The following is a 26,241-nucleotide window of genomic DNA, read 5'->3' as shown; positions in this document are numbered from 1 at the left end:
TCTGTACCACTTGTCTCTCCTGTTTTGGGGATAATGTCCTACCCTGTGGTCTCAATTCTTTAATACTGCTAAGAAGATTGGTTGATTTTCAGTTTTGTCAGCTTTTTGTTGTTGTAAGGACGGGAGGACTTTCAAGCTTTTTATATATTGGATGAAAATCCAAAAGTTGTAAAAGCAACATAAAAGTGAATAAACGTTGAGTCCACATTTGTTAACATTAGTTTCATATTGTACGAATTACTTAGTACAATTTTGGTGTTTCTGGCTTAAGTTGCTATATATTTAAAGTTACTTTGCCATTTTTTAACTTAGATACAATTTTTTAAATGTTTACAACGGACTCCATAAATATGCAAATTTCACATTTTTAATAAAAGTAAATTTCAAATTCAAAATTCAAATTCCAATAGTTTTGACACAGAGTTTCTGTTTTCTTTGTAACACATAAGTCTGAGAACCAGCCACACCACAAATGGCTAACATGACGTTAACGTTTCCTGTGTCTCTATCCACTCTTGTGTATGCCATAGCCTTTCGTGTGTAAAAATATGAAAATGAAGAAATAGCTTAAATTGGGGCGCCTGGGTGGCTCAGTCGATTAAGCGTCCGACTTCGGCCCAGGTCATGATCTCACGGTTCGTGAGTTCGAGCCCCGCGTCGGGCTCTGTGCTGACAGCTTGGAGCCTGCTTCCGATTCTGTGTCTCCCTCTCTCTCTCTGCACCTCCCCAGCTCGTGCTCGCACTCTGTCTCTGTCAAAAATAAACTTAAAAAAAAATTTTTTTTTTAAAGAAATAGCTTAAATTGAGGAAAGCATCGTTTTATACTTATTGCAGAGGTTTGCCTATGAACACTCTTCCTTACCTAACTTGATTTAATTTCCTTGAAGAATGTCACGCTCAGCGGTCACTCTGATGGAAGTTTCCTGCAACACAGCTTCCACGTGCTACTTCTCCGTCTTTTAATCAGCCTGCTGTGTTGACAACATTTTGTTGCTTGAGGACATGTATGGGAAATGTAACAAAATAATGGTCTGATCACAAGCTTCGCTAGAAAGACATCTAGTAGCATGCTAGAGGGACTTCCCATAGAAAGAAAGATGATAAACTCAGTTGTCCATCTGGCAAATCTCCCTGAATCTATATGGAGTTCCCTTAACAACTCCTTGAAGAAGTTGAATCCTACCAGCACAGCTACTAGGATAGACCTACATCTGATGGCACAATTTTTGTTTAATTTTCCAGCATAATTCTACTGCAGAAAAAGTATTTGTGTTACCGGATTCTCATTAAAGCTAACCTCCTGGGGACGCTTGGCTGGCTCAGTCAGTAGAACATGCAACTCTTGATCTCAGGTTCATGACTTCGAGCCCCATGTTGGGTGTGGAGCCTATTAAAAAAAAAGAAAAAAAAAAGCTAAACTCCTAAAATAGGCAGATATTAAAACTAATAAATAAAGGATTGACCTCAAAATAAAGAAGCGATGCATCATCTCTTGCCTTTGTCTAGTTGATCAGTCAGGGACTAGGTTTTTTGTGTTTGTTTTTAATGTAGGTGGAAGCTAAGTAGCTGACAAGAAGTGTTGACCTTTTAAAGAGCTATAATTCAGTAAAACTTGTCAAGTTATGGTGCTCCAAATGTCAAAGTGGTACTCTTGATTAATACTTTAAATTTTGGCTATTTTAAGTGGTTACCAATGGTTACATCATTTCTAACTATTTATAAGCACTATTATAATTCAGTGCTTAAATTTGTTGTTACAGTGGCTAGGCCACTGTAACTGTCATTAGCAAATTAAATGTAATCCTGTTCTGTCAGTAAATTACTCTGCTCTGTGTTCAAGTCATGTGTGGGGTAGTGGGGGCTACACTTCTCCATAATCTCCAAGGGGTATTATGATTCTCAGATCACAGTCATAACTCCCTTTTACATGATTCTTCCTATTAACATCGTTCCATCTACTCAAAGTCTGCCAGCTTCAAGTAAAGGAAATGAATTAGTGATTACCTGGAAAAGGAAAATGAATGAAATATAGTCCACCTAGTAAATATTAATTCTACGCAAATCAAACTTAATGAAGTTAACAACCTTCATCGTGTTACGCTTACTTAGAATGCCCCACTTTTTACCTTTTCCTAAATTGTATGAGAGTTTGAAAATCAAATTCAGCTTCTTATTCTTTCCTGGAAAATACAAGCTTTTCTGAATTAGGGACTGTATCTTCTTTATCTTTGTGTCCCTAATGCCTTGCACCGTGTACATGCTTAGTAAATAATACTTTAAAAATAATAGTTTAGTGAGTGACTGAATGAAAGGTTTTGCTAACTATATAAACATCACTGTTTATCATGTTCTCTGAATATATCTTATAGGTTTACAATTTATATTTTTCCTTTTCTTTGATATGAACTGATTTTCCAAAAAAGGTTAGAAGCTTGAAAGCAAAAACTAAGTTCTCCATTCTCTAAGATGCTAACAGAATAAAATAATAAGCTCTCAGTAATACATACTGATTTTTAAATCAGTTTCTAAGTTACATACTAGGGAGGAATAAGTTGAAATTCCTTATGCCAGGTTCCCTCCATAGTTAGAAGGAGATGTAATACAGAAATGTGGTGAGCATCTAGCATAGTCATTGAGTAATTATTGTTGACTGATTTAAAATACCATGTGTAACTATTTTATAAAGTAAAATGTACTGGTCAGGCTGCCTGGGTGGCTTAATGGGTTGAGACTCTAACTCTTTATTTCAGCTCAGGTCATGATGTTGCAGTTGGTGTGTTCAAACCCCACGTTGGGCTCTGTGTTGACAGTGCAGAGCCTGCTTGGGATTCTCTCTCTCTTTGCCCTTCCCCCACTCTTGCTCTCTCTCTCTCTCTCAAAATAAATAAAGTTAAAAAAAAAAGTACAATATACTGGTCGTATAGAGTTTGACAAATACGTACACCCCTGTAACCAATGTCTCTGACAAGCAAGATTCAGAGCTTGAATATTACCATAACCTAGAACATACCCTTCTGTCCCCTACTGGTCAGCCTCCTCCACCCACAACTGCTGTTCTTTTTTTTTTTTTTTTTTTTTAACTTTTTTTTTTCAACGTTTTTTATTTATTTTTGGGACAGAGAGAGACAGAACATGAACAGGGGAGGGGCAGAGAGAGAGGGAGACACAGAATCGGAAACAGGCTCCAGGCTCCGAGCCATCAGCCCAGAGCCTGACGCGGGGCTCGAACTCACGGACCGCGAGATCGTGACCTGGCTGAAGTGGGACACTTAACCGACTGCGCCACTCAGGCGCCCCACAACCGCTGTTCTATTTTCTAATCTCGCACGTTAGTTTTGCCTGTTCATGAACTTCGTATAAATAGAATCATACGGTATATTTTTTCTGTCTGACTTCTTTGACTCAGCATAATGTTTCTGAGGTTCATAGATGAATAATGTTTAAGAGCTGTCATATTCTCTCAGTAGCAATCATGTTCTTTGTTTTTTGTTGTTGTTTTTGAGAGAAAGGGAGAGAGTGGGGGAGGGGCAGGGGAGACAGAGGAAGGAGAGGGAGGGAGAGAGATAGAGACACACAGAGAAAATCTTAAGCAGACTCCACGCTCAGTGTGGAGCCTGATGAGAGGCTCCATCCCACATCCCTGGGATCGTGACCTGAGCTGAAATCAAGAGTCGGGTACTCAACCAACTGAGCCACCCAGGCACCCCCAGGAGAGCATTCATTCATATTCTTAACTAAAACGTAGTGTTAACTTCTACTACCTCATGTTCATCACAACACAAATGACTTTTCTCAGTCCCCATGGACTGTGAATTCACTTTATCACTGCAAGTATCATCACTAAAATATCTGCATATAAATTAAGTTGAAGATAGAAGTTTGAAGATACAATCAAATGTAAGTCATATATTTGTAACTCTATTGATTCTGTAAGGGAAAGTTTTTTATTTTTAATAGTATTCTTTACTAGCATACAATAAGGGCAGTTTTATCTTTCCTTGTTTTTATGTATTTTCCAGACACATAGATTAAAATGAAATGCTTCATTTTTCCTTTACATTGTATGTTTTAATAGAGATCAAATTAGCTGTCTTCAGTATGAACTTGAGATAAGGGCAATAAGAAACACTTTTGTTTCCAGCCTCCACTAAGCTGCACTGGCAGTGTTTCAGGAAAATTCCCAGTATGGAGCAGTTTTATTACAATTCGGTACAATTGGTTCTTGCATAACCTTTGGAAAATCATACGTAAAACATTCTCATCTATATAAATAAAAATCGCCCACACACTTTATTAATAGCTTTGTTCACTTTTTCCCTGGGACTTGTGCTGCATGTTCCCACTGTGCCCCCTTTTTCAGTCTTTTTTAAAGATAACTTTCTATACGCTTTCTTAAAGGCAAAAAGGTTAGGTAATATTAGGAATCATATGTATACGATTCTTGATAATTCCCACTAGACACAGATCTCCCCGTCGTGTTCTATAACCAGTGTCTCTGTGTGGCCTTTTTACCCTTAGTAACAGGGAGTGGCTTTTTTACTAGATTCAGTCGATTTAATTTCAAGGAAGAAAGACGGAAAAAAGAGTGTACTCCCATGGAAATAAGAATCATAACATATTTAATTTGTGATCATATTTGGGAGTTTATTTTAAAACGCACATTTTTCAGGTTCTGCCCCCTCCACTATTACTACGTAGTGACAGCAAAACATTCTAGGTTGAAGTCTCAGCCTTTTGTCCTCAGTCTAGTTCACTGGCCAGAAATGTGTGTGTTTTCAAGTGTCATTTTTCTCAAGTCCAAACGTAAGAAGACTTGCTATGTAATCCTCCTAAGTATATGGTATAACATGCCAGAATAACTTAATAATAAGCCTGTAGATCTAACTACCAACTTACAGGAAATACAAAGACTAGAAGAACATGTTAAATGACATCACCATCCAGAATGTGGGATACTCTGCAGGACAAATAACCCAGTTTCTTCAGCAAACGAATAGCGGCTGGGGGTAGTGAAATTTTTTTAGATGAAAACAGACTTAAGGTATGTGTCACTTATACCTCAGTTTCTAAAGAGGGAAAAGAGGAACTCCTGGCTGGCTCAGTTGGTAGAGCGTGTAACTTTCAGTCTCAGAGTTGTGAGTTCAAGTCCCACATTGGGCATGGAGCCTATCTAAAACTAATTACTTAAAATGAAAAGAGAGAGAGGGGCTCTCAGGTGGCTCAGTTGGTTAAGCATCCGACTCTTGATTTTGCCTCCGTTCATGATCCCACGGTTCGTGAGTTGGAGCCCCACATCGGGCTCTGCACTGACAGTGTGGAGCCTGCTTGGGATTTTTTCTTTCTCTTCCTGCCCCTCCCCCCACTCGTACTTTCTCTCTCAAAATAAATAAATAAGCCTTAAAAAAGATAGCGAGATTTAAGAGATACATGAACTAATCTGGACAAACCAACTGTGAAAAGATACTGTTGGGACAATCTGAATGTTGACTGGATATCCAATGATGTTTTAAAACTCTCAGCAGGGACAGGTGTAATAAAGGTGTTAGGGTTTTATTTTTAAGAAATACTCCTTGTTTGTTAGTGATTAAATACCAAAGTGATATCTGAGATTTCATCTCTATCAAAATCTAGATCTGTCAAATGCTCTGTCAATAACTCTATCAAAAAAGAAACACAGGAAGTTGGAGGTCATAAAGTAAGAATGGCAAAATATCATTGTTGAAGCTAAGGAGTACATTAGGTTCATTACATTATACTCTCTAGGTTTGAAATTTTTTACCGTATAAGGTTAAATAAAAATCCACAATGAAAAGGGAAAAATTGATCACTTAAAAAAAATTTTTTTACATTTATTTATTGTGAGAGAGGATTTGAGCAAGTGCAGGGGAGGGGCAGAGATAGCGGAAAAGAATCCCAAGCAGGCCCTGCACTGTGAGCACAAAGCCCAACATGGCTCAATCTCATAAACCGTGAATGCTCACCACTTTAATAGCAAACAAAACTATATTCATTTTAGGAATAGCAGACACTTGCAGCAAACAGTACATCCCATAAGTTACTGTGTTAAATTTTGGGGGAGAAGGAAAAGGCATTTCTCATGCAGCCTTCCCTACCTAACCTGCAGGTCAGTGCCCTCCCTTCTCCCGCTGAATACCATGAAATTGTAGAGGGTAATGTTTCATTTCAAAAGGAATGAGGAACTTGGAAAGGAAGATACATCTGTTCTTGGGAAGAGCAGATAGACCTCGTGCTAGCAGTGAGACACAAGTGTGTCTGCCTTCGGCATTCAGCTTCCTGCTGAGCTGTTTGTGGGCGTCAGCTGGGACTGCTGTCTAACCGTGAAGTTGGTGATGGGGCCTTTCTCATAGCCAGGACTTTTTAGTGTCCTCCAATAAAACATGCATTTTACTACACAACATTTCTTACCTCCCGTTACTTTTGCTGAGTTCTATAAAAACGAATGCTCTTAATGAATAGATTAGCCCCTGTCCGAACATAATTTTGTACAACCTAATTTGCCTTCTGGGATTTTTTTTTCCCCCCTGAGACACTGACCCCATGGTATTTTTCTAGTAGAATATAGTCTAGGTCTAATCAGGACATGAAACTGAATACCGTAGTCACAATCAGTATTCTGATGCTTACCTGTATCACAGCAGAGAAAGTTTGCAAAATGTAAAACAGTTTTCGTCAGTGGACCTGCTTTTCGAAGTTGGAACATTGGTTTTCATGCTCTGGAGGCTTGACCCAGCCTGAGTGAAGTGATCTAGAAAGGAGTCCTCACAAATCTACATTTTAAAACAAATGTCCTCTTACTGAATTCTCTAGAGTTATTCAACCATAGCAAATTTAAGAGCAAACCAAACATTCCTGGGCCCCGATTCCAGTTGTAGTTTAAACTGTTAAGGCACAGACACCAGAGAGCAAGGTGGTAAAAAAGGAGGACTTGGGTGGTGCTGCCCTTTCTGTAGCCTTGGGTGTCCACGCCAAACTTCAACCAGTGCTATTGGGACAGAGCACCCGAGGTTCGCAACGTCCGTGGTCCCGAGAAGCCACTACGAGGAGGGCCCATGGACCAATTTGCCATTTTCAGTGGAAAACAAGTGGCGGTTACTAATTATGATGACCCTGTACTTTGGATCTGGATTTGCTGCACCTTTTTTTATAGTAGGACACCAACTGCTTACAAAATAAGGACGTTTTAATTAATCCATTACACAGATGTGAAAAGGAGTATTTTAAGAGATGCAGTCTCTTTGAGAAATGGATCAAACTCTTGAATTCAACATAGTATGTTTGTAAATAAACTTATGGTGTGAATCTTTAACGCCTCTTCTCTGAAACATGGAATGTAAAAAATAATATTAGGCACTATACATGAGAATAGTCATTTTGCATTGGAATATATTATAAAATCTGTTTTTTCAACATATCTGTGTAATCTAGGATATCAACTAAACATTGAGTTCTCAGAGAGCTGGAGTCATTTCTATCAATTTAACTCTTCATAGTCACTGTCACAATAATGGGAAAGTATAAAGATACCTTGCTAAATATACCTTAATTGAACCTGACTTGTCACATCTTCTAACCCGGAACTTTTGACGATAGAAAAAGGTTTAAGAATATTTGAATAAGACTGGATTTTGAAAAATACTACTCTAAAAGCATTTTTTAAATCATGAAGACTATATAATAAAATAATCATAAACATTTTTATAGCTACTGGCAAAAATAATAATTGTTACTATTTATTGAATACTGTTTGTCAGGTGGTTCCCTAAGTATTTACAGTCTTTAGTGTGGAAGTGTATGCCAAGCATATGTACTACCCAGAGTTCGCTTGAGGATTTGGAAAAATATAGACACTACAAGAGTAATGTTTGTCTCACAATCTGTCAGACAGGCTAAAGAGAGATCATTTTCTTGGAGTAGTTGGAAGTACTGTAACGAAAATATAAAAAGCGTGTTTTTTAAAACTTCCTGAGAGCACCCGTGTTTTGATGAAATTAGTAACCTCTCATCATAATGGCCAAACCCTTTGGCCCCTTACCGAAGTACCTTTTATCCTAATCCTTAGCATGTTTGCTTTCTGAATTCATTTGACATCTTAAAAAATTGTTAACAAGGAAATGGAGCTTTGACGCTTCAGAAAACATATTTTCGACTTTATAAAATTGTGTTCTACTTTCAGTTGTTCTTGGTAATGTGAATAGAATGGTGTAAAGCCTGTAGAGCCCAGTAACAAATGGTAACCCACCTAACTTTTTACCACAGATGCTATTGACAAGTGAGCAGATTTGAATTTTATTGTTTTTTGTCTTCCATGCTAACTTATAGGTGAACGTGCAAATAACTGGTAAAAGACCAACAAAGCAGTGAAAAGAAAAATAGGTGAAATATTTAATCAATGAACTAGAGAATCCATTTCTGAAGTTTCTCTGTCCCCCACCCTCCCTTATGAATTGCTTGTTAGCAGGAACTGTCTTTATTCTTCCTTATATTCTGGATAGATCACCCAGTTAGTTCATTTAAGAAAGTATAAAGGATTCTGGGGCGCCTGGGTGGATCAGTTGAGCGTCAACTCTTGATTTCGGCTCAGGTCATGATCCCAGTTGTTGTGAGACTGAACCTCACGTTGAGCTCTGTGCTGAGTGTGGAACCTGCTTGGGATTCTCTCTCTCCCTCTGCCCTTCTGCCCCATTCACGTGCACTCTCTCTCTCTCAAAAAAAAAAAAAAAAAAAAGGAAAAAGAAAAGAAAAAGGAAATTGATGATTTAGGCCAGAAACTTTAAATAGCTTCTATGAAAAGTTGTTATTTGCTACTGCAGGGAAAACAAAATGAAACTGAAATATACGAAAGAATGAGGAAAGGGTCTCTCCTTCCATATGGTCAATCTAATAATGTTTGAGGGAAGGACACCAACGTTTTCTTAAAAAAATTACTTTTTAATTGTATCTGTCTTTAGTCCATACCTATTTTTAGTATGGAACCAAAAAGGAGTTTGCTTTTCAAATTGGGATTTTGCAAAAGTAGAAACAGCAGCTTGTGAAAAATGTAACATATAGACCTCTATCGCCAGCCTAAAATTGTTTGTCACCAACCCCAAACTTATAACTAGAAATTTCAAACTCTGAGCATATATATCTAAATATGGAAGATAAATTAGTGCTTTGTAGTTATCTGTAGCACGTGTGTATGTACGTGTGTGCACGTGTGTGTGGTGATAATTAGCAAACCATATGGCAGTGTATTCAGTATTGATATTTGATAAATGAGGATGAGGAATTTTGAATTAGAAACTAGAATAATAAATTGCTCATGTACCTTTAAAAGTATCTTTTTTAAATTGAATTCTTACTGAGAGAATAACTATTAAAGTTTAATTGCAGTTTTTTGCCATTTTCCTTTGATTTTGTACTAAAAACCGCCAAGCAGATAACATCTAAACGTATCTTTTCAGTGTGACAAAGTTACATAAGAAGAGAATCCCCTAGCACGTAAAGAAAAATGCAATTATTTTCTATTCTGAATCTCCAGACTGCTGTTTTAGAAAATCATATCTGATTATTTGCTCAGCAGAAGATTATTGAGTTGATTTAGCTGTGATTTTACTTAACAAAGCTTCAACTGCATTCCTACTGTGGAGTCCAAAAAAGGTAGAGAGATATAAATGATACATTCAAACTGCGATTTTTGTGAACAGGGCCATCGATGCACCCCTCGGAGCTAATAGCGGAGATGAGAAACAGTGGGTTTGCACTGAAACGAAATGTACTGGGGAGAAACTTGACCGCAAATGATCCATCACAGGTAATGATCTTTTTATCGGTAAGCTGAAAATGTCTATAAATCTAAATGTGATTGCTTGTGAATTGCTACTTATTGTTTTCCAATATGCATATATCCATAGGAAAGCAAGATAGAGCAAAGAAGATGCCTAAAATGTACTTGGATTTTGATTCTTTATTATTTTAACCTAAATGAGAAATTGTTTTTAAACCTATATTTTTAATAAATGAAACTGCTCCTCTAGGTTTATGTGGTTAAAGTCTCTAACTGAACTGGTGATAAGGTTATTTTTTACTTCCTGCTAACTTACATTAAATAGAACCAATAGGAAGAAATGTATAGAAGCAAACTCCTAAAATTATAGAAAATATTTTAAACTTAAGTTATTGAACTGTACGTAGATCCAGAAAATGGTTGCGTTTGAAGGGTTGTGGATATTTTAATGCAAAGTATTTTATTTAAGGAGGAAAGTGGAGCCCAGAGAAGTTAAGTGATTGCCCTTGTGGCTCATGTGGCTGTCTAGAGATAAAACTGACACTAAAACCCAGACTCCCATTGGCATAATCTTGTGGTACTCTGAAAAGCGGCAGATTACTTTGCAAACACTGCTAGGGACTGTTCATAGAACCTGTATCATCCTATATTTGTTCTGTTTGGCATATTGGTGTGTATTTGATAATCATATATTTGATAATGTACTGTTGAATTTATAAATGCTAACAATATGGATGTTTTGACCTTTCTATAAAGTTCATGATCGTCTTGGTTTTAACATTCCATTAAATTAAAAATAGTTTGAACTCTTATGTGTTTAAATTCAAACTCGAGATAGAGAGTAGAAATCATGTTATAAATGTTTTATTTGTGTTTCTCTATCTTCCACTTTCTGATAAAGTTTGTTAATGCTGACCAAGCAGTTATCTTAACCTCTTGATGTATTATGATCCTCCTTGACAGGAGGTTATAAGAAAATTTTTAATCCCCCCTCCACTTCTCAATCCAGAATGTCATACTCATTTCCAGTATGGGTTTGACAGAATTTCTTTGTGCTTTCTTTCCCGTCTGATAACTAATTTGTCTTGCAGTCTAGCAATTTAATGATGTCTTTGTTGACTCAGGAATATGTTGCAAGTGAGGGTGAAGAAGATCCAGAAGTCGAATTTTTAAAATCACTAACAACCAAACAAAAACAGAAACTTCTCAGGTAATTAAACAGTGTATATTTAATGGATTCAACTATTTTTTTTCTTATATTTCGTCCTATGCATCCTATCTACTGATTTATTCCTCAGCTATAGTAATACAATTTTGTCTTTCTTTCAGTAACACGAAAATGAGCGTAAGATTATATACTCAGAATATACCACAAAATCATTGTACTTTCCAGAACATTTAGTTTGGAAGTAGATTTATTTGTAGGTTTTACTTTTTGTACTAGATTTGTATATATCTTTGAATACAGTTCTTATAAAATATTATGGGTCATGTATTACTATTTTTGTGATTTTTTACGAGGAATGCTGAAAAATGTTTAAATATGAATCTTAGTTAAACAGACTACCTCTGGATTAAAGAATCCAAGAAATGTCTGCTGAGTCCAATAGAGGGAGCTCATGATGTTTCAGTTTGTGGAGTTTTGAGAATGGCTGGACAGAACCCAGTGAAGACATTTTTATTTTAGAGTAACTCAAGCACCAGAACAAGTTACTCTTCTGAGAATGTGAAGTACTCTTCAGAAATTCAGAATGCCTTAATAGAATTGTCCTAAACAGTTGTTGAAAACCAGTATGTGATTATTTTATATAAGAAGAAAGGAATCCAAAAAATGTAAAGTGTATTCTTTTTTAGAATTCCTGGAAAATATGCCCTTCAATTTTGATAATGCAATGTTGATTAATTATTTCCATACTTTAATATAGTACAACATTGGGACGCCTGGGTGGCTCAATCGGTTAAGTGTCTGACTTCAGCTCAAGTCATGATCTTGTGGTTTGTGGGTTCGAGCCTGGCATCAGGCTCTGTGCTGACAGCTCGGAGCCTGGAGCCTGCTTCAGATTCTGTGTCTTCTTCTGTCTCTCTGCCCCTCCCCTGCTCACAGTCTCTCTCCCTCTCAAAAACAAACATTAAAAAAACCCTTTTTTTTTTTAAATTGTACAACATATAATTAATTTTTCATCTGATTATAGCTATATATTTAAATTTACATTAGCATGTAGCTAATGTTTTATAAAGTTTTCTTGAGGTCAGGATGTCCATTTATTTAGAGTGCTATATAATTTCAAAATCTGAATCAGTAAGAATTTTTTTTAATAGTCATTGCTATTGAGGAAAGAATAGTGAGATAATTGGCTTAATGCATTTAATTTTATGTGTGACTTGAATAATTTAAAAGGAAGAAAATTATTTGTCATTTAATAAAGTATACATTTATATTTGAGTCCCACTTTAAATAGTACCTAGGAAAATATATTGTCTATTTAAAATTTTATATTTGTCATCAAGAGAACTATTTTTACATAGTATGTTATTACGATTTTCCCAATAATAGGAAATTGGATCGACTTGAGAAGAAAAAAAAGAAAAAGAAAAAAGACAGAAAAAAGAAAAAACTTCAGAAGAGCAGAAGTAAACACAGAAAACATAAAAATAAATCCCCCTCCTCCTCCTCTTCCTCCTCCTCCTCCTCCTCCAGTGAGACTTCAGAAAGCAGCAGTGAGAGTGACAGCAAAGAAAGGAAAATACAAAAGAAGAAAAGAAAGAAAAGTAAGTGTTCGGGGAATAGCAACAGTGATTCCGAAGAGAAGGACAAGTCTAAGAAGAGAAAACTTTATGAAGAACTTTCTAGCAGTCACCATAACAAGGACAAAGCCAAGGAAAAGCCTAGGTTTTTAAAACAAGAGAGTTCTAGAGAGAATAGCAAATGGAGCCATGCTGATTCCGACAGAAAGTCCAGAAGCCATAACCAGAGCCCAGAGAAGAGAAGATCTGCAAGAAACGAGAGGAGCAGCAGGAGTCAGAGCAGGGACGAGAGGGGTAGGAGAAGCCGGAGCAGAAGTCACGGTAGTTACCAGCAAAGAGAAATAAGAAAACGGCCCCAGCGAAGCCCCAGCGAAGAGCAGGATGGAAGAAATGGCCCCAGAAGCCACGGCACAGATGTCTACAGAGGAGGAAAACCGCACAGGGAGAACCCAGGAGATAAGCGTGCCGGAGTGACGCAAAGAGAACGAAGCAGAAGTAGAGAGAATAAAGAGAGACTGTATGTGACAATTACCTGGGAATAAAAATATCTCTGCTCACTTATTAAATACCTGTGGCAAGGGCTAAATTACATACTATTGTCTTTCTAATAAAAAAGCTTTGTTTTCATTTTCCATCCCTGAAAACTGGCATATCAAATACAAAAACTACATGAGTCCTACAGGAGTGAACTTTGCAAATATTTGTAAGTAATCTCTTTTGGGGCTGTAAAAATATTTTCTGTGGAGAAATGTCTCTTGTGCCCTCTACTAGATAAAAACCCCTCTAACTCTGTGGCATTTTCTTTTTTCTGAAACATCATTAAAAGAATGGCAATACACTGAATGGGTACAATTTAATTTTCGTTACTTTTTTCTGTCTGTTCAAATTTTTACTTTTAAGATTTGAATTTACTTGAAGCAAAGTAGAATTATTGTTGAAATTCTCTAGTATGAATTCAGTAGTGGACGTGATCACTATTTCCTTGAGACATTTGAACTCCTTTCAGGTGTTCTGTTCTACCGATTTACGCTTGGATGACACCCTAGTTTTCTCTGTTGCCAGAACAGATTACCTCACACTTCAAACAACATAGATGTATTGTACAGTTCTGGAGATCAGAAGTCTGAACTGTGTCTCCCTGGGCTAAAATCAAGGTGTCGGCAGGATTGATTCCTTCTGTAGGCTCTAGAAGAAAATCCGTTTGCTTGCTTATCTCCAGTTTCTGGAGCACAGCTGCATTCCTTGGCCCCTGGCCCCTCCTTCCATCTTCGGAGCTGACAAGGGTGAAGTCCTCACATGTCATCGCTTCGCCACGTGCATCCCTCTCCCACCTTTGAGGACCCTGGTGATTAGATTGGGCCCACCAGAGAAACTCCCTACTTTAAACTGATTAGCAACCTTCATTCTGTCTGCAACCTTAATTCCCCTTTGCCACGTAACCTAACATGTTCATAGTTCCAGGGATGGGAACATGTACATCTTTAAAGGACCCTTCTTCTGCCTACCACTTACGGCCTTTCTACAACTGGCATACAGCTAACTATTAAAAGACTTCACTTCTAAAGGCTACAGCATTTATGTAATGTCATTAATGGACTATTGTAAACTATTAAATAGTTTACATGAGTATAGGTATTAATAGTTTTTCATGAGTATAGGTATATAAGGCATATTTAAATGTAGCTGCACATTTTCCCTTGTGTTTCAAAGGATATGGTAAAGGAAAACCATAGAAAACATTACTTGGTACAAATTGCAAGTAACCTGCAATTCCAAAAAACATGTACTACAGCATCGCGGACAAGGTATTTCTGTTACCAAGGTTCCGCATTTGAAAAGACCTGGGTCATTTAATACAATGCAAGGGTTGGTTGGTTTGCGTGGTTCTGAGGGTTGAGGGTCATGATTTCATAAATTCCATAAGTCTGTTTGAAAGGAGTTAAAAACCACTGCATTTAGTCTGATATATAAGTCTTTGTCATGCATATACACATACACAGGTGTCCTTTGGTTTAGAAGAAACTAAAGGCATAAAGCAACCCTTTATTTAGATTTTTAAGAGAATTGGAGGTGGGGGCAGAACTTGAATTCCTTTTACACTATTCTTTAATAACTGAGCGCACCTCAAAGATCCCTTTCCTTCATTAAAAAAAAAAAAGCATGCATTTGAAATTGATAAAGACTGCTAATTTACACCTTGAGTTCATCAGTGTTGCACTGATTATTTTCTATCTTATGCCTTTTTAGACTTTATAATTTTTATAATGTCAAAACCTATGCAACACTTAACTGTCTCAAAGGGTTTCTGAACCAATACAGTGTTTATGAAGAGAAATGTTGAAATGCATCCTGTAATTAAAAGTGAATTAAAGAAATACATTTGTCATTTCTCACACTTCTTTCATTTGACTTTCACAAGAGCGTGATCCACTTTTAACTTCATAAGTGGCCATGAAAAAAAAAAGTGGCCACGAGAAATTTTTTTTTCATCTCTGGTTTAATCATCCTTCATTGTTAAGACTGAGGAACTATCACGTACTACCAATAGCCCCAGTACTCTTACCCATCTAATGGTACAAAAAAATCCCTGTGTGATCATGGAGGATGTTGGTTTGCTACTTGGCTTTCAGCTTTGGTCACCCAAGGGTGCTAGACAGCCCACAAGGGGCTGGCATTCCAACTTTGCAAAAGGCAGAAACCGAAGGAAGGGATTTTCACGTACAATCCTAACAAGGTAGCTTTAAAGAGGCTCCCTTGCTCTGCGCACTCATAATGATAAGGGTTTAAGGAATTGAAAGTGATTTTTTAAACTAAAAAACGTTACTACATCTAATTCTACTTTTGCTTTTGAAATAACAAGGTAGAAAACAGAGATAAACACCATAATAAAAAGGCCATCTAGTTGTAGGTGTGGAGACTCCCCTCAGTACTGAGAGCCAAGGAAGAGTCCTCCCCATTTAAGAAATCTATGATCCAAGAACCCAGACAAGCCCTCCACAGTGACATATTTTAGAAAACCACAAGAAAAGTGGGGTTATATTGGTCATTCTCAGCCTTCCTAGAGAAGTTCTTGTAAAGAAATCTGGGTATGCCTAGTGACATTTGTCCATGGGCCTCAGACTGCACTTGAGGAACACGGGAGAAAGCTCTGGGGCACCCTCACTTCCCCCCGCCCCTTTCCCTAGCCTAACATTTAACATAATTTAACACGATAGCAAATTAATTCCTGTAGGAGGTGCTGTCGATTTACAAATGGCCAGGAAAGCTCGGGTTACTAGGTTAGGACGCATTTGTTTATCCGGATGTCTGTGTGGTGAGTTGGCCCTAATTTCACTTAATAAATGTGCCAAAATGGGCAGAGGTTGCTGCAGCGTGGTGGCAGGTCTGCTTACCTTGCAGTGCGGAGTAGAAATCTTGTTTTGAGTCCTACGGTTTTAAGCTGAAGAAAGCATTTTATCGGTAAGGCTTGGAGAGACCTCTCTTGCTGTTCTTCCACGAGACTGCTTGCTGATAGGGAAGCCGATCAGGCCATGCTGCTGGGAGCCCGCGCTTCCCAGCTTTAATTACCGAACATTTCATCTGCTTTACATCGAAGCTCAAAGATTTCAGAATCCACCTGAGCCATTTCACTCCCCTCCTTACCTAATGACCACTGGGCCAAATGGCTGGCTGAAGTCGCTGGGGGACGCAGCTCAGGAAGGCCGCCTCCCCTCCCCGCCCTCCCCCAGCCTGTGCTTAAGATCAGGGAGAAAGCTACATTCTAGCAGCAGCAGCTGAAGGATCTTCAGCAAGCTTTTTTTTAGAAAACCTTGGTAGTTGCCACTCCTTAAAGGCACGCAGGCCTTGGGAGCGGGTTTTTTTTTGGGGGGGGGGAGGTTGGTTTTGATCAAAAAGAAATGCTCTTTAAAAGTTGTGAGAGACAAATAAGACAGAGGGAACTCTAAGGTCAGGGAGTGCGAAGGATGGCAACTGAGAGTTCTCCTGCCGTGGCTCCTAAAACCCGGCTCCTGCTGACAGAAAAGGAAGCTGAGAATGACTCTTCATCACCTCCGCCTTTCTCCTCCCTTCACGCCACACTTAGCATCCCTCCGAACGTAACAGTAAGAATGACAGCGCGGTGCGGGATGAAAGTCAGGAGCTGCTTATAATGAGAAGGAACCCGCACTCCGGCCCAAACTGCCAATGAGCCGCCTTCCCCGCCACTCGTAGACTCGGAAACCCCCCAGTCCCGTAGGCTCCAAGGCCTCCCCGAGCGGGTGGAGAAGGGGAGGTCCGGGGCCTCTGGTATTGACCAGTGCAGACTTCGCCCTAAAGCCAAAGGAAGCCGGAAGGCGGACGGAATGAGTCCTGGGCTGGGGTTGCCCTGCCCATCCCAGAGGCGACCACCCCAGCGTACTGTGCTTGGTGATTTCCTTCTAGACATGCATCTGGCAACCTTCGGATCGCATCTCAAGCCCAACTGTAAGGCGCAGAATTAGGGGGCACGTGTCTCCTTCCTGGAAGATGGGCCTCCCGCGTCAAGAGGCCGCTGGACTCCTCACCCACGAAGTATAACGGGAAGGGGTCCGGGTTAGCCCGCAGCACCTGTCCCCGCCCCCCGCCCCCGCCTGTGGCCCTAACCTGCCCAGAAGAAATTCCCGGGCCACTCTGCCAGGCTGCCGGCCGAGGGAGCTGTGCCCTGGGGACCGGCCGCTGGGACCGCCGCGCGCCCTCGCCCGCCAGTTCCCGCCTAACCTCGCTCGGCCTCCGGCGCGTGTCTCCTGCGAAGATCGGAGGGTGAACTCGCCTTCAGTGGTTGGGAAAGCTAGTGCCTTTCTCTCATTGCTCGGCTCCACAGGTGAAGAGGGCGCTTTAGGACCCCGACGCTAATCTCTCGTTCCTGGGGCAAAATAGAAATATCACCTCCAGCCGGCAGCCTGCAAGCAGAAAACGGACTGGGGCAAGACACCCTATCACTTTGCATTTCTTTTATATATGAGCCACCCAGAAACGGTTAGGTGTTTGCAAAACATTGCAAAAATCCCATATATGAATTTCCAAAGGAAGAGAGTGCAGGGATCTTAGAAAATCTAAAAACTGAGGTGCTTTTCTTTCCTGGGTCGCAGAGAACAGGCCCTGGAGGAATGTGTCCCCACGGACCTTCTGAAACCTTCCCCTTAACAGGAGTTGCAAACACACTGTATATATTTATATCAATAACATATAGGGTAGGCATGTCTGTATGTATTTACCTCATACATATTTCTATAAACTCCAGCGTCTAGAAAGGGTGGGGGTAAATAACACTGAACGGTTAAAATTATGGAGAAGGGATAATAACTGATTACTAATTTGAAAGTAAATAAACAGGTGACTTTTTCAGATCAAATTCCTCCTTGGATCGTTACAATAAATATCTCTGAAGGAAGCTCTCTATTTATGTTGTCATTGATTAATTCTTCACTACCTCATTTGATTTCGATTTAGAACGATTTGATTCTAATTTAATTAGCATGTAATTTGGATGTACATAATTACTGTAATTATGACATTCAGGTAAGGCAGCTTTAGGCTGAAAGGCAATTTCAAATTTTCTAGCAACCTACTTTGTACTGGGAAATGGACAAGGACTTTGCGCCCTGCTATCCAAGTAGTAATTAGCACATCTTTGAAATAGGCAGTGCGGCGGGGTTTGTATTAAAACAGCAGATACAAACCCAGCCGAGTTACTCGCTGCAAAGGTGGCTGAGAGTCTCCGGAAACGCATTGCGTTTCCCCGGCTGGAGATCGGGGAGCCCGACGCCCCGGTGCCTCGGCCGACTCTCGCTGTTGCGGGCGACGGCGCTTTTGCCGCCCTGGGCGCGGAATTTGGAGGTGTAGCTTTTAAGATTAAAATACAATAAAGGCTCAGGGGAAGGGGTGGGCAAGCAAGGAGGGGAAGAAGCCACCGCACGACGTCTGAAGATGAGGGGTGGGGTAGTGGACTCGGAAGAGGAGGGACAGGGGCGGCGGGGGGAGGGCGATGCACAGACTGGAGAGAAAATTGGTCAACGCCCCCAACTGTTATCCGATTTTAGATTTGGGTTTCAAAGGGGAAAGGTGGGGACAAAAGGGGTCAGTTTCCGCCGGCAGGGAGTGCAGACCCTTCGGGAGGGGTTGGGGCGAGGGGTTTCGGGGCTTCTGGCTGCTTTCGGGGGCCCTGCGCCCCTCCTCCAGGCCCCGGGCTGCTCAGCAGCCCCCAGCACCGGACTCGGAAGGGACAGTCGCCTGGAGGGCGGCGGCAAGACTAAAGGATGCTTCGGCCATCCCCAGTCTGGCTGGTGAAAGCTAAGGAGTCCTTTGCGTTCCTCCCCTTCAAAGGGGAATCTGGGGACCTGGGACGGTCTGGTAGCCTGCTTTAATCAGCTTGGTTCCGATCGGTCCTGGATAGTCCCCGTGGGCCTCGCCGACCGGGCCGTTGAGCCAAGGGCTCGGGGGACTGAGCCCACGGCTGCCTGCCCATCCCGGGGTCCACGTCGCCGCCGACAGCGCCCAGCGTGCTCAGCTCCGAGTTGTTGGAAGAACCTGAAGTTGCCTTGAAAGGCATGTTAAATGCGGCAATTCTAAGACTTGGGCCAAGCGGGGCGTTATTTTGTTTGTTTTGTTTGGGTATTTCGTTAGCACGTTCCAGAAACGACCGCCTTCCTGGAAGTAGCAATACCGGCCATTGCTAAGTAGTGCCCCTCAAAAGCGAGGCTCGTTCCCCCTCCCCTGGTGCACAAAAACTCGCTTTTCTTTGCTTGCTTCACTGGGTTGCTGCTGCTCGCGGCAAACGCCGGTCTCCCGGCGCTAATAGCGACAAGCCAGGCGGGCAGCGCGGCCTTCCCGGCCCGGAGCTCTAGATGGCGCCAGCGAGCCGCACTCGCCAAGCTCCTCTTAAGGGAATCAAGAGCGACTGTCAAACATAAAAGCAAATCAGAGTTTTCAGTTTTTTTTAATGTGTTAAGAATGTTATTCCTTAAGAAAATTTGTAGCTAAATTATTCTCACTTAAAATAAACACTTAGTATACCAATTACACAAATGGGCGGGATTTATGTGAGATTTACTTCATCTGCATTTTTGTAGTGGGAGAGAGCCTTGGTGAATACAGATAATAGATGCAAATAAGATTAGAGTTAAAATAAATAAAGTTTCCATCTGAATAAAAAGAAATTCAATTTTACGCGACTTGTAACGATTTGACGAAATGTCCAGACACGCCGTTCAGGTGCACAATAATCTCGCCAAAATAATGATGTGTCTCCTGGAGGAAAGAAAATCTTTTCTTCTCTTTTTCTTTTTCCTCATCAGGTAGGCTCCAGTTCAGTCTACAGGGGCCCAAACAGACCCAGGAAAGGTAACCGCGGGGGGAGGGTGGGCTTGGGGGCTGGGTGGGCGCAGGGCTGGGGAAAACTTGTTCTCCGCTCCTCCACTGCGCAGGAAGCTACAGAACAGGAAACGCTGGGAGAAACCGGCTGAAACGAAATCGCATTTCCCCTCACCCGGGCCACGCGGGACTCAGAGACCCCGGCTGCGGCCCCAACAGCCCGGCCGCGGTCCCCGCCCGGGTCTGCGCCCGGACCCCTCCCTCGGCCTCGCGCTCCTCCCGGGCCCCGGGCCGGAGCATCCCATGCCGCCCGCCGGAACCCCGAGGTAGCCTTGGGGAGTCGCTGCCCCCTCTCAAGGGGAGACCGAGTTCGTCTCCCCGCTCGTGGGCTCTCCCCTCCCACGCACGCCCTCTCCAATTTGCTCGGCCTCAGCAGGTAGCCACCCGCTCAGGTCCGGGCTTCCCCGAGCCCCCAGGGGCCCCTGGGGCTGAGGGTGCGGAGGCTGGGAGGCCTGGGGTCTGTTTTCGCCTGTCGGTTTGGGCCAGGGAGCAGAGGCCCCGCTTCCTTCGGGTGCGGGTTCCGCGAGCTCTGGTCTCCCGGCTGGACGCTCGGGCCGGGCCACCGCCCGCCGTTCCCGGAGCCGCGGTGATGGACGTCCGCTGACCCTCGGGGCAGAGGCAGCGTGCAGAGGCCTTGATCACTGGGCTGCGGAGGGAGCCGCGCGGGGAGCGGGACCTGCACGGCCAGGCCCTTTGATCTGCCTTTATTATCCACGAGAAACAAAGCTGCCGAGGACAGACGCCCGGGCGCCCTCTTCCTCAGGAAAGCCCACCACACTCTCACCTCCGTGCCGCCGGCCCGCAGTCCCCAAACGCGCCCGGCACCCTCTCTCGGCCTTCTGCGCCGCGGCCCAAAGCCCCCGGAGCAAACGCACCCCTGCCAGCTTCTCCAGAAGACCGGGCCTGACCCAGAAGGCGCGCGGGGGGCTGGGCTGCGAGGTCCCGGTTATGAGCTGTTTGAGCGGGGAGAGAACATGGTCAGAGAGGAAAACTCGAGGAAGAAGAGCGGGGTACCGAGGCTGCGGGGACCGCAAGAACGAGGATAGGGAAGAAACCACGGAACCCCACGCTGCAAAATGCCCCTCTGGGGACCTTAGCTCTATGTTTTATCGCCACTTTGCTACTTGGCTTTTCAGAGCAGAGTTTGCGAGAAAACAATTTGTTGGTTGTTAATAACAATAATTTATTTTTTCTTCCCCCAAAATCAAACCTCCATTCAAGTTCTCAAGATGGACAGTAATAATAATTTTTAAAAAAATTCCACTGGTGCTGACTTTGTTTCCTATTGTGTGGGGGAGCCTTTTCGAAATATTTTTATTCTGTAAATATGTACTTTATTTTCTAAATTAACATTTTCGAATTGCGAAATTATCTCATTTACCAATTTTCTTTTTCGTCTCTCCTTCTCTTCTCCCTCTCTTTTAAACTGGGGCTGTTAAGTTGGTGGTCAGGAGACAAAGAGAGTGAAAATAATTTTCATTTCAATAATTGCCTTCTGGTCAATTTAACTGTGCCTTATTTTGAAAGAGACTGTCTAAATGAGATTCCTGTCCCAAATGTGTTCCCAGGCCTGATCCCAGCCTTTAATTATTCCTGAGTTTTTTTTCTTCAGAATAAGACGCCGCACTGAGTAATCACAAAGAAGTCAGAGAGCATCCTTGAACCTTTTCAGAAGCAGCGCCACTGATATTCAAATAACCTGCGAGGGCCATTTGACGGCGCGGGGACCTAGGCATTTCCAATTCAGTATTTGCATAGATCAGCCGTCTTTGAAAAGGAAAGGAGCAGTTGTCTTCCATAACATTAAAAAGCCTAGTTATCAAATCAAGTGCTTAGTTTGGGGGCTTTTAAAACGTTTACATTTTATCTCAGGTTGCCCTTTACCGTTTGACATGCAAATTTGGTGCAGTTAATTTAGACAATTAAAAAGATCTTCAAGGGAGCTTTGTCACGGAGAATATTTGGAGTTTTCCCCGTGGACCAGCTGAGATAAAGTTGGCCAGAACAAATGATGTCTAGGAGATTAATTAGATATTTGATAAGACATGAATCCCTAATAAGGGAATACAAGGCACAGGGGGCTGCTGTGTGCTCTAAGTCAAAATTAATAACATTTAACAAGATTTTCATTTAGGCATGAAATGTCTTTTCCGGGGTATTGACTCTAGCGATTTATTCCCCTGAGTCACCTCCCAACGTAGAGGGCCTTGGGAGCTAAAAGACTTCTTTTAAAAAGCTTTTTCCTTTCACAGATTGTTTTTAAATCGCTTCTTAAAAACAAACAAACCCACTGGAGTTTTGTCTGACCCCTCCCGGGAGGTGTAGGCACCTACCCAGTTAAAGCTGCCAAGGATCTCGGTTTTATTTTAGGCGCTCCTAGAGTTTTAAAATGTCACCTTTTGAGAGCTCTCTCATTAAGTAATACAACTACACATTCTTATAACCCAATTTAATTTACACTATTGATATACAAATAAATAATTTTGACTTCTCAAAAACGTATATGTATTATGGCTTTTATAACTCACATAAACCTTACATTACCTAAAACTAACATTAAAGGAATTTTTTCCCAACCAAAAAAAAGTCGACCCACATAAAGGATATTGACAGGGGAACAGGATTAAAAAAAAGGAAGTGTATTGTTCAGAGTCCTTTAATAATACCAAAATGAAAATATGATGTCAAGATTTTCTTCATACAGATAAACGCATTTAATTTCTTTAGATGACCTTAACTTACGTGTTTGTGAGTGAAATGATAACTCAACATCTTAAATATCTTTTACATATATACTGACTTTCACAAAGTGCATCAGAAAATTAAAAAAAAAAAACTCCCTGAATTTCAGGAATTCACCAAAAAAAAAAAAAAAAAAACCTCTATTCGAATGAACATTTACAAGAAAATAAAAAAGAACACAATCTTTTGAACCCTATTTATACAGATGTTATGAAATACAGAGAAACTGTCACTAGACTTCCAGTTTAATTTCTCACCTTAAGCCTTTTTTGATGCTTCCTTTTTAGGAAAAAAGTCTCATTGTAAGTAGATATCAAGCAGGACTTGGAGCATTTTATATATAATATAATCCACACAAAGGGTCTGTTTTTATAGGTCCCGTTTGTTTTCAAATATTCTGACAGTCCTTTGCAGAGTGGTGGCTTGTTTTTTGAGAAAAGGAAAGAGGAGGGTAGTGGGGGGGGGGCGATGAGGGAGGTGGGAGCGTTTCTGTGTATTGCTCTTCGCTCGAGAAGTTTGTGCGAGTGTTGTGTGTGTGTGCGTGTGTGCGTGCGCGCGCGCGCGCGAATGTGCGTGCTTGTGGCTGTAGGTCTCCGGTGTGTGTTCATGTCTGTCTGTGTGCAGTTTTTTAGTGTTGTTTGTGTCGGAGGGTGGTTTGCTTTTGTTCCAGGATCACGAGTTCGATTCTCGTCTGGGCTGGGATAGCAGAGGGGAGCTCCTGGCTTGGCCGGCGAGCAGCGGCCGGGCAGCCGGGTGCTGCTGCACTTCGTGCTGGCCCGGGGGCGTCACTGGAGCCCCCACCCGTCCGTGCCCCGCTCGCTGGCCCTCCGAACCTCTCGCTCGCTCTCGGTGTCTCTACTCGCTCGCTCGCACCTCTCGCCCGGCCTCTAAGAGTCGTTGGGGCCAGACGCGGCTTCCTTGCCTCCCGCCGAGGCCGCCGCCGCCGCCGCCGCCGCCGCTGCCGCCGCCGCCGCCGCCGCCGCCCGGGCGGCACTGACGCCGGAGTCGTGCAGGATGAGGTCAGGGGACTCGGAGCGGGGCGTCTCCAGGTTGCTGGCGTCCGTGTCACTGTCGCTGCCCTTTTTGCCCCCGCCACCCCCGTTGTGCGTCTTAATGTGTTTGCTCAGGTGGTCGCTGCGCATGAAGCGCTTGTTGCACACCGGACAGGCGAAGCGCTTCTCGCCCGTGTGAGTCCGCAGGTGCCGCTGCAGCTCGTCCGAGCGCGTGAAGCGCTTGCCGCAGAAGAGCCAGTTGCACACGAAGGGCCGTTCGCCCGTGTGCCAGCGCAGGTGCGCTTTCAGGTGCGACGTCTTGCCGTACACCTTGCCGCAGCCCGGGATGTGGCAGCTGTGCAGGCCCTTGCGCCGCAGGCTCGCCCCGGCCGGGCCCAGCCGCTCCGCCTCCTGGCAGTTGGGGCAGTCGCAGGTGGCGCGGCCGGAATAGCGGCGGGCTGAGCGCGCCGAGCTCCCCCCGGCGGCGGCGGCCGCGGCGCCCGAGATCATGGCGCTGGCGGCAGCAGCCGCCACCGCGGCGCTGGAGTCCGAGTAGGAGGGCAGCACCGGCTTGAAGCCGTCCTGAGCCAGCAGGTGCTGGCTGGTAGAGAGCAAGTGCGAGGCGGCGGCGGCCGAGGAGCCGAGGCCCGTGGAGCTGAAGGCCGAGTGCGTGAGCGAGCTGAAGTCGGGGTTGTAGGTGCCGAGCTGCGAGTGCAGCGAGGCCTGGGGGGCGCCCGAGTGCAGCGAGCTCTGGAGCCCCCCAGCGGGGTTCTGCACCTCCAGCCACGAGCCCGGGCTGCTGTGCACGTCCCACCACGACGACGCCGCGCCGTTGGTCACCTCGCCCGCCGCCAGCGTCGAGTGGAAGCCTGACTTGTACCACGACTCGTACGGGTGCGCCATGCCCACGCGCGGGTACAGGCCGTCGGCCGCCGTCGTGTGCACCTTGGAGATGAAGGCCGACTGGCCGCCCGCCTCCTGCGGGGACACTCCGGCCGCCGCCGCCGCGGCGGCCGCCGAGTTGGAAAAGAGGCCGCCGTAGTCGCTGCTGAAAGCGGACGACGTGGGGGACGTGGAGGCCAGGCAGAAGGCGCTGTTGGCTGCGCCCGAGCCGCCCGCCAGGCCGCCGGAGCCGCGGCCACCGGTGGCCACGGCGAAGCCCGAGAGGCTGGAGCCGAGGTTGCAGCTGGACGAGGAGCGCTTCCAGGGGTGGAAGCCGCCCTTGGCGAAGGCGCTCGACTCTGGCAGCGTCGTCAGCGGGCTCGTGTTGCCGATCTTGTTGCAGGTCGCCGCCAGCATGGCCAACGGGGTTGTTCCGAAGCGCGGCTCTTCCTAAAGTGGGTGGGGTGAGGGAGGGAGCAAGGAGAAGGAGGGCAGGAAGAAGTGGGAGGAAGACACAAAGTGCACCCGTGAGCAGCCTCGTTTCCCCTCGACTGGTCCCGGGGGGTCGTGGCTCCTGGGCTCGCGCCTCCTCCCCGCGCGCTTGCCAAGGATGCGCCGCGCCCCGCACGGGGCAAGGGCGATCCCAAGGGTGAGGGTCCCGGCGCTGGAAAGTTGTTCTCCGGTGGGGCTACAAATCAAAGATGTCTCGGTTCTCCCCGTCTCAGCCGCTGCAACCCCTGCGCAGGGCCGGACTCGGGTTGCTCGCCTCCCGCTCGCCGTAAGCCCGATCCTCTCATTCAGGCCCCCAAATCGCCCTTCGGGTAAAGCACGGAAGTAAACACATCGACAACAAACACCGGGTGAGGGCGGAGGCGGCCGAAACAGCGGCTCAGGGGCGGGGGAAACTTGGGGCACTCCTCCCAAGGGTGACTACGACTTGACTCTTTTTAATAGAAAACGTTGTTTTAAATGTTTACACTCCCCCCCCCCCCAAAAAAACCCCTTGATTATGAAAACAAGAATCCGAGGAGAAGGGACCCAGCGATGGATTTCAAAGTCACAGGCGAACTGGGGAGCCACAGAAGTGTAAATGTTTGTTAACGTGACTACACGGACTGAAAAACGATTAAGGCTGTTTTCTGGAAACACACTGTCGCGTAATTGCAACAATCCCCGAAGCAAGGGGGGGTGGGGTATAAATCACCAGGGGAAGAAAAGAAACCTCTAGATTTTCTTTAAAGCCACAAAAAAAAAAAAAAAAAAAGGACTAGCTTAACAAATCATTTTCTTACAAAGGCATCTCCTAGGTTTCAATAACTTGGAAAGAATCAGTCCCAGAAATGTGGAAAGTGCTAAAAGGAGCTGAAGCTGCAGCTGCAGTCCGGCAGCAACAGTTTTTCTGGAGCTGCGGACGCGGAGAAGCCATAACGAAAATTTGCTGCAGTTAAAACAAGCAAATGCCTTGTCGCACTTCCGACTTACCCCGAGTATAGACGTGGCCATAGCAGGTCCGTAGGCTGCGCGGCGGGGCCAGGAGCGGGACTGAGCCTGGCGGCTGCTCCGGAAGGCTGCTCCGATCCCGCGCAGCTCCCGCGTCCCCGCGCTCGCGCCGAGCGGACTCCGGGCTCCCGCCGGCTAAACTCAGCCTAAGTGCGAGGAGCACCCGCTTTGAAGTGCCGCTGGCTGCGCCTCTCGCCCAATGAGGGC

General features: G+C 44.0%; 2 protein-coding genes across 2 annotated transcripts in view; one reads left to right on the top strand and one right to left on the bottom strand.

Moving 5' to 3' along the window:
• Nucleotides 1-13,375, top strand: part of CIR1 (corepressor interacting with RBPJ, CIR1) — a 43,204-nt gene extending 29,829 nt beyond the window's left edge. The window contains exons 8-10 of the mRNA XM_007074564.2: nt 9,708-9,814; nt 10,912-10,997; nt 12,342-13,375. Coding sequence (XP_007074626.2) covers nt 9,708-9,814; nt 10,912-10,997; nt 12,342-13,074 — 926 coding nt within the window. The 3' untranslated portion in view covers nt 13,075-13,375. The remainder of the gene's footprint in view (nt 1-9,707; nt 9,815-10,911; nt 10,998-12,341) is intronic.
• Nucleotides 13,376-23,547: 10,172 nt separating this feature from the next.
• On the bottom strand, nt 23,548-26,037 carry SP9 (Sp9 transcription factor). Its single transcript, XM_042997385.1, has 2 exons — nt 26,017-26,037; nt 23,548-24,984 (listed from the first exon to the last, which is right to left on the bottom strand). The coding sequence occupies exons 1-2, from the start codon at nt 26,035-26,037 to the stop codon at nt 23,548-23,550; spliced, it is 1,458 nt and encodes a 485-aa protein (XP_042853319.1).
• Between the last annotated feature and the right edge of the window lie 204 nt (nt 26,038-26,241).

The sequence above is a fragment of the Panthera tigris genome, chromosome C1 (assembly GCF_018350195.1).
Source record: "Panthera tigris isolate Pti1 chromosome C1, P.tigris_Pti1_mat1.1, whole genome shotgun sequence".
Classification (NCBI taxonomy): domain Eukaryota; kingdom Metazoa; phylum Chordata; class Mammalia; order Carnivora; family Felidae; genus Panthera; species Panthera tigris.
The sequence above is the reverse complement of the archived record's forward strand: the minus strand, read 5'-3'. Positions and strand labels throughout refer to the sequence as shown.

Bases quoted from the DNA above. Each gene is read 5' to 3' on its own strand.
- SP9 (XM_042997385.1), bottom strand. From the start codon at position 26,037: ATGGCCACGTCTATACTCGGG. The intron at 24,985-26,016 runs GTAAGTCGGAAG...CACCCACTTTAG, and splicing joins TGGCCACGTCTATACTCGGG to GAAGAGCCGCGCTTCGGAAC.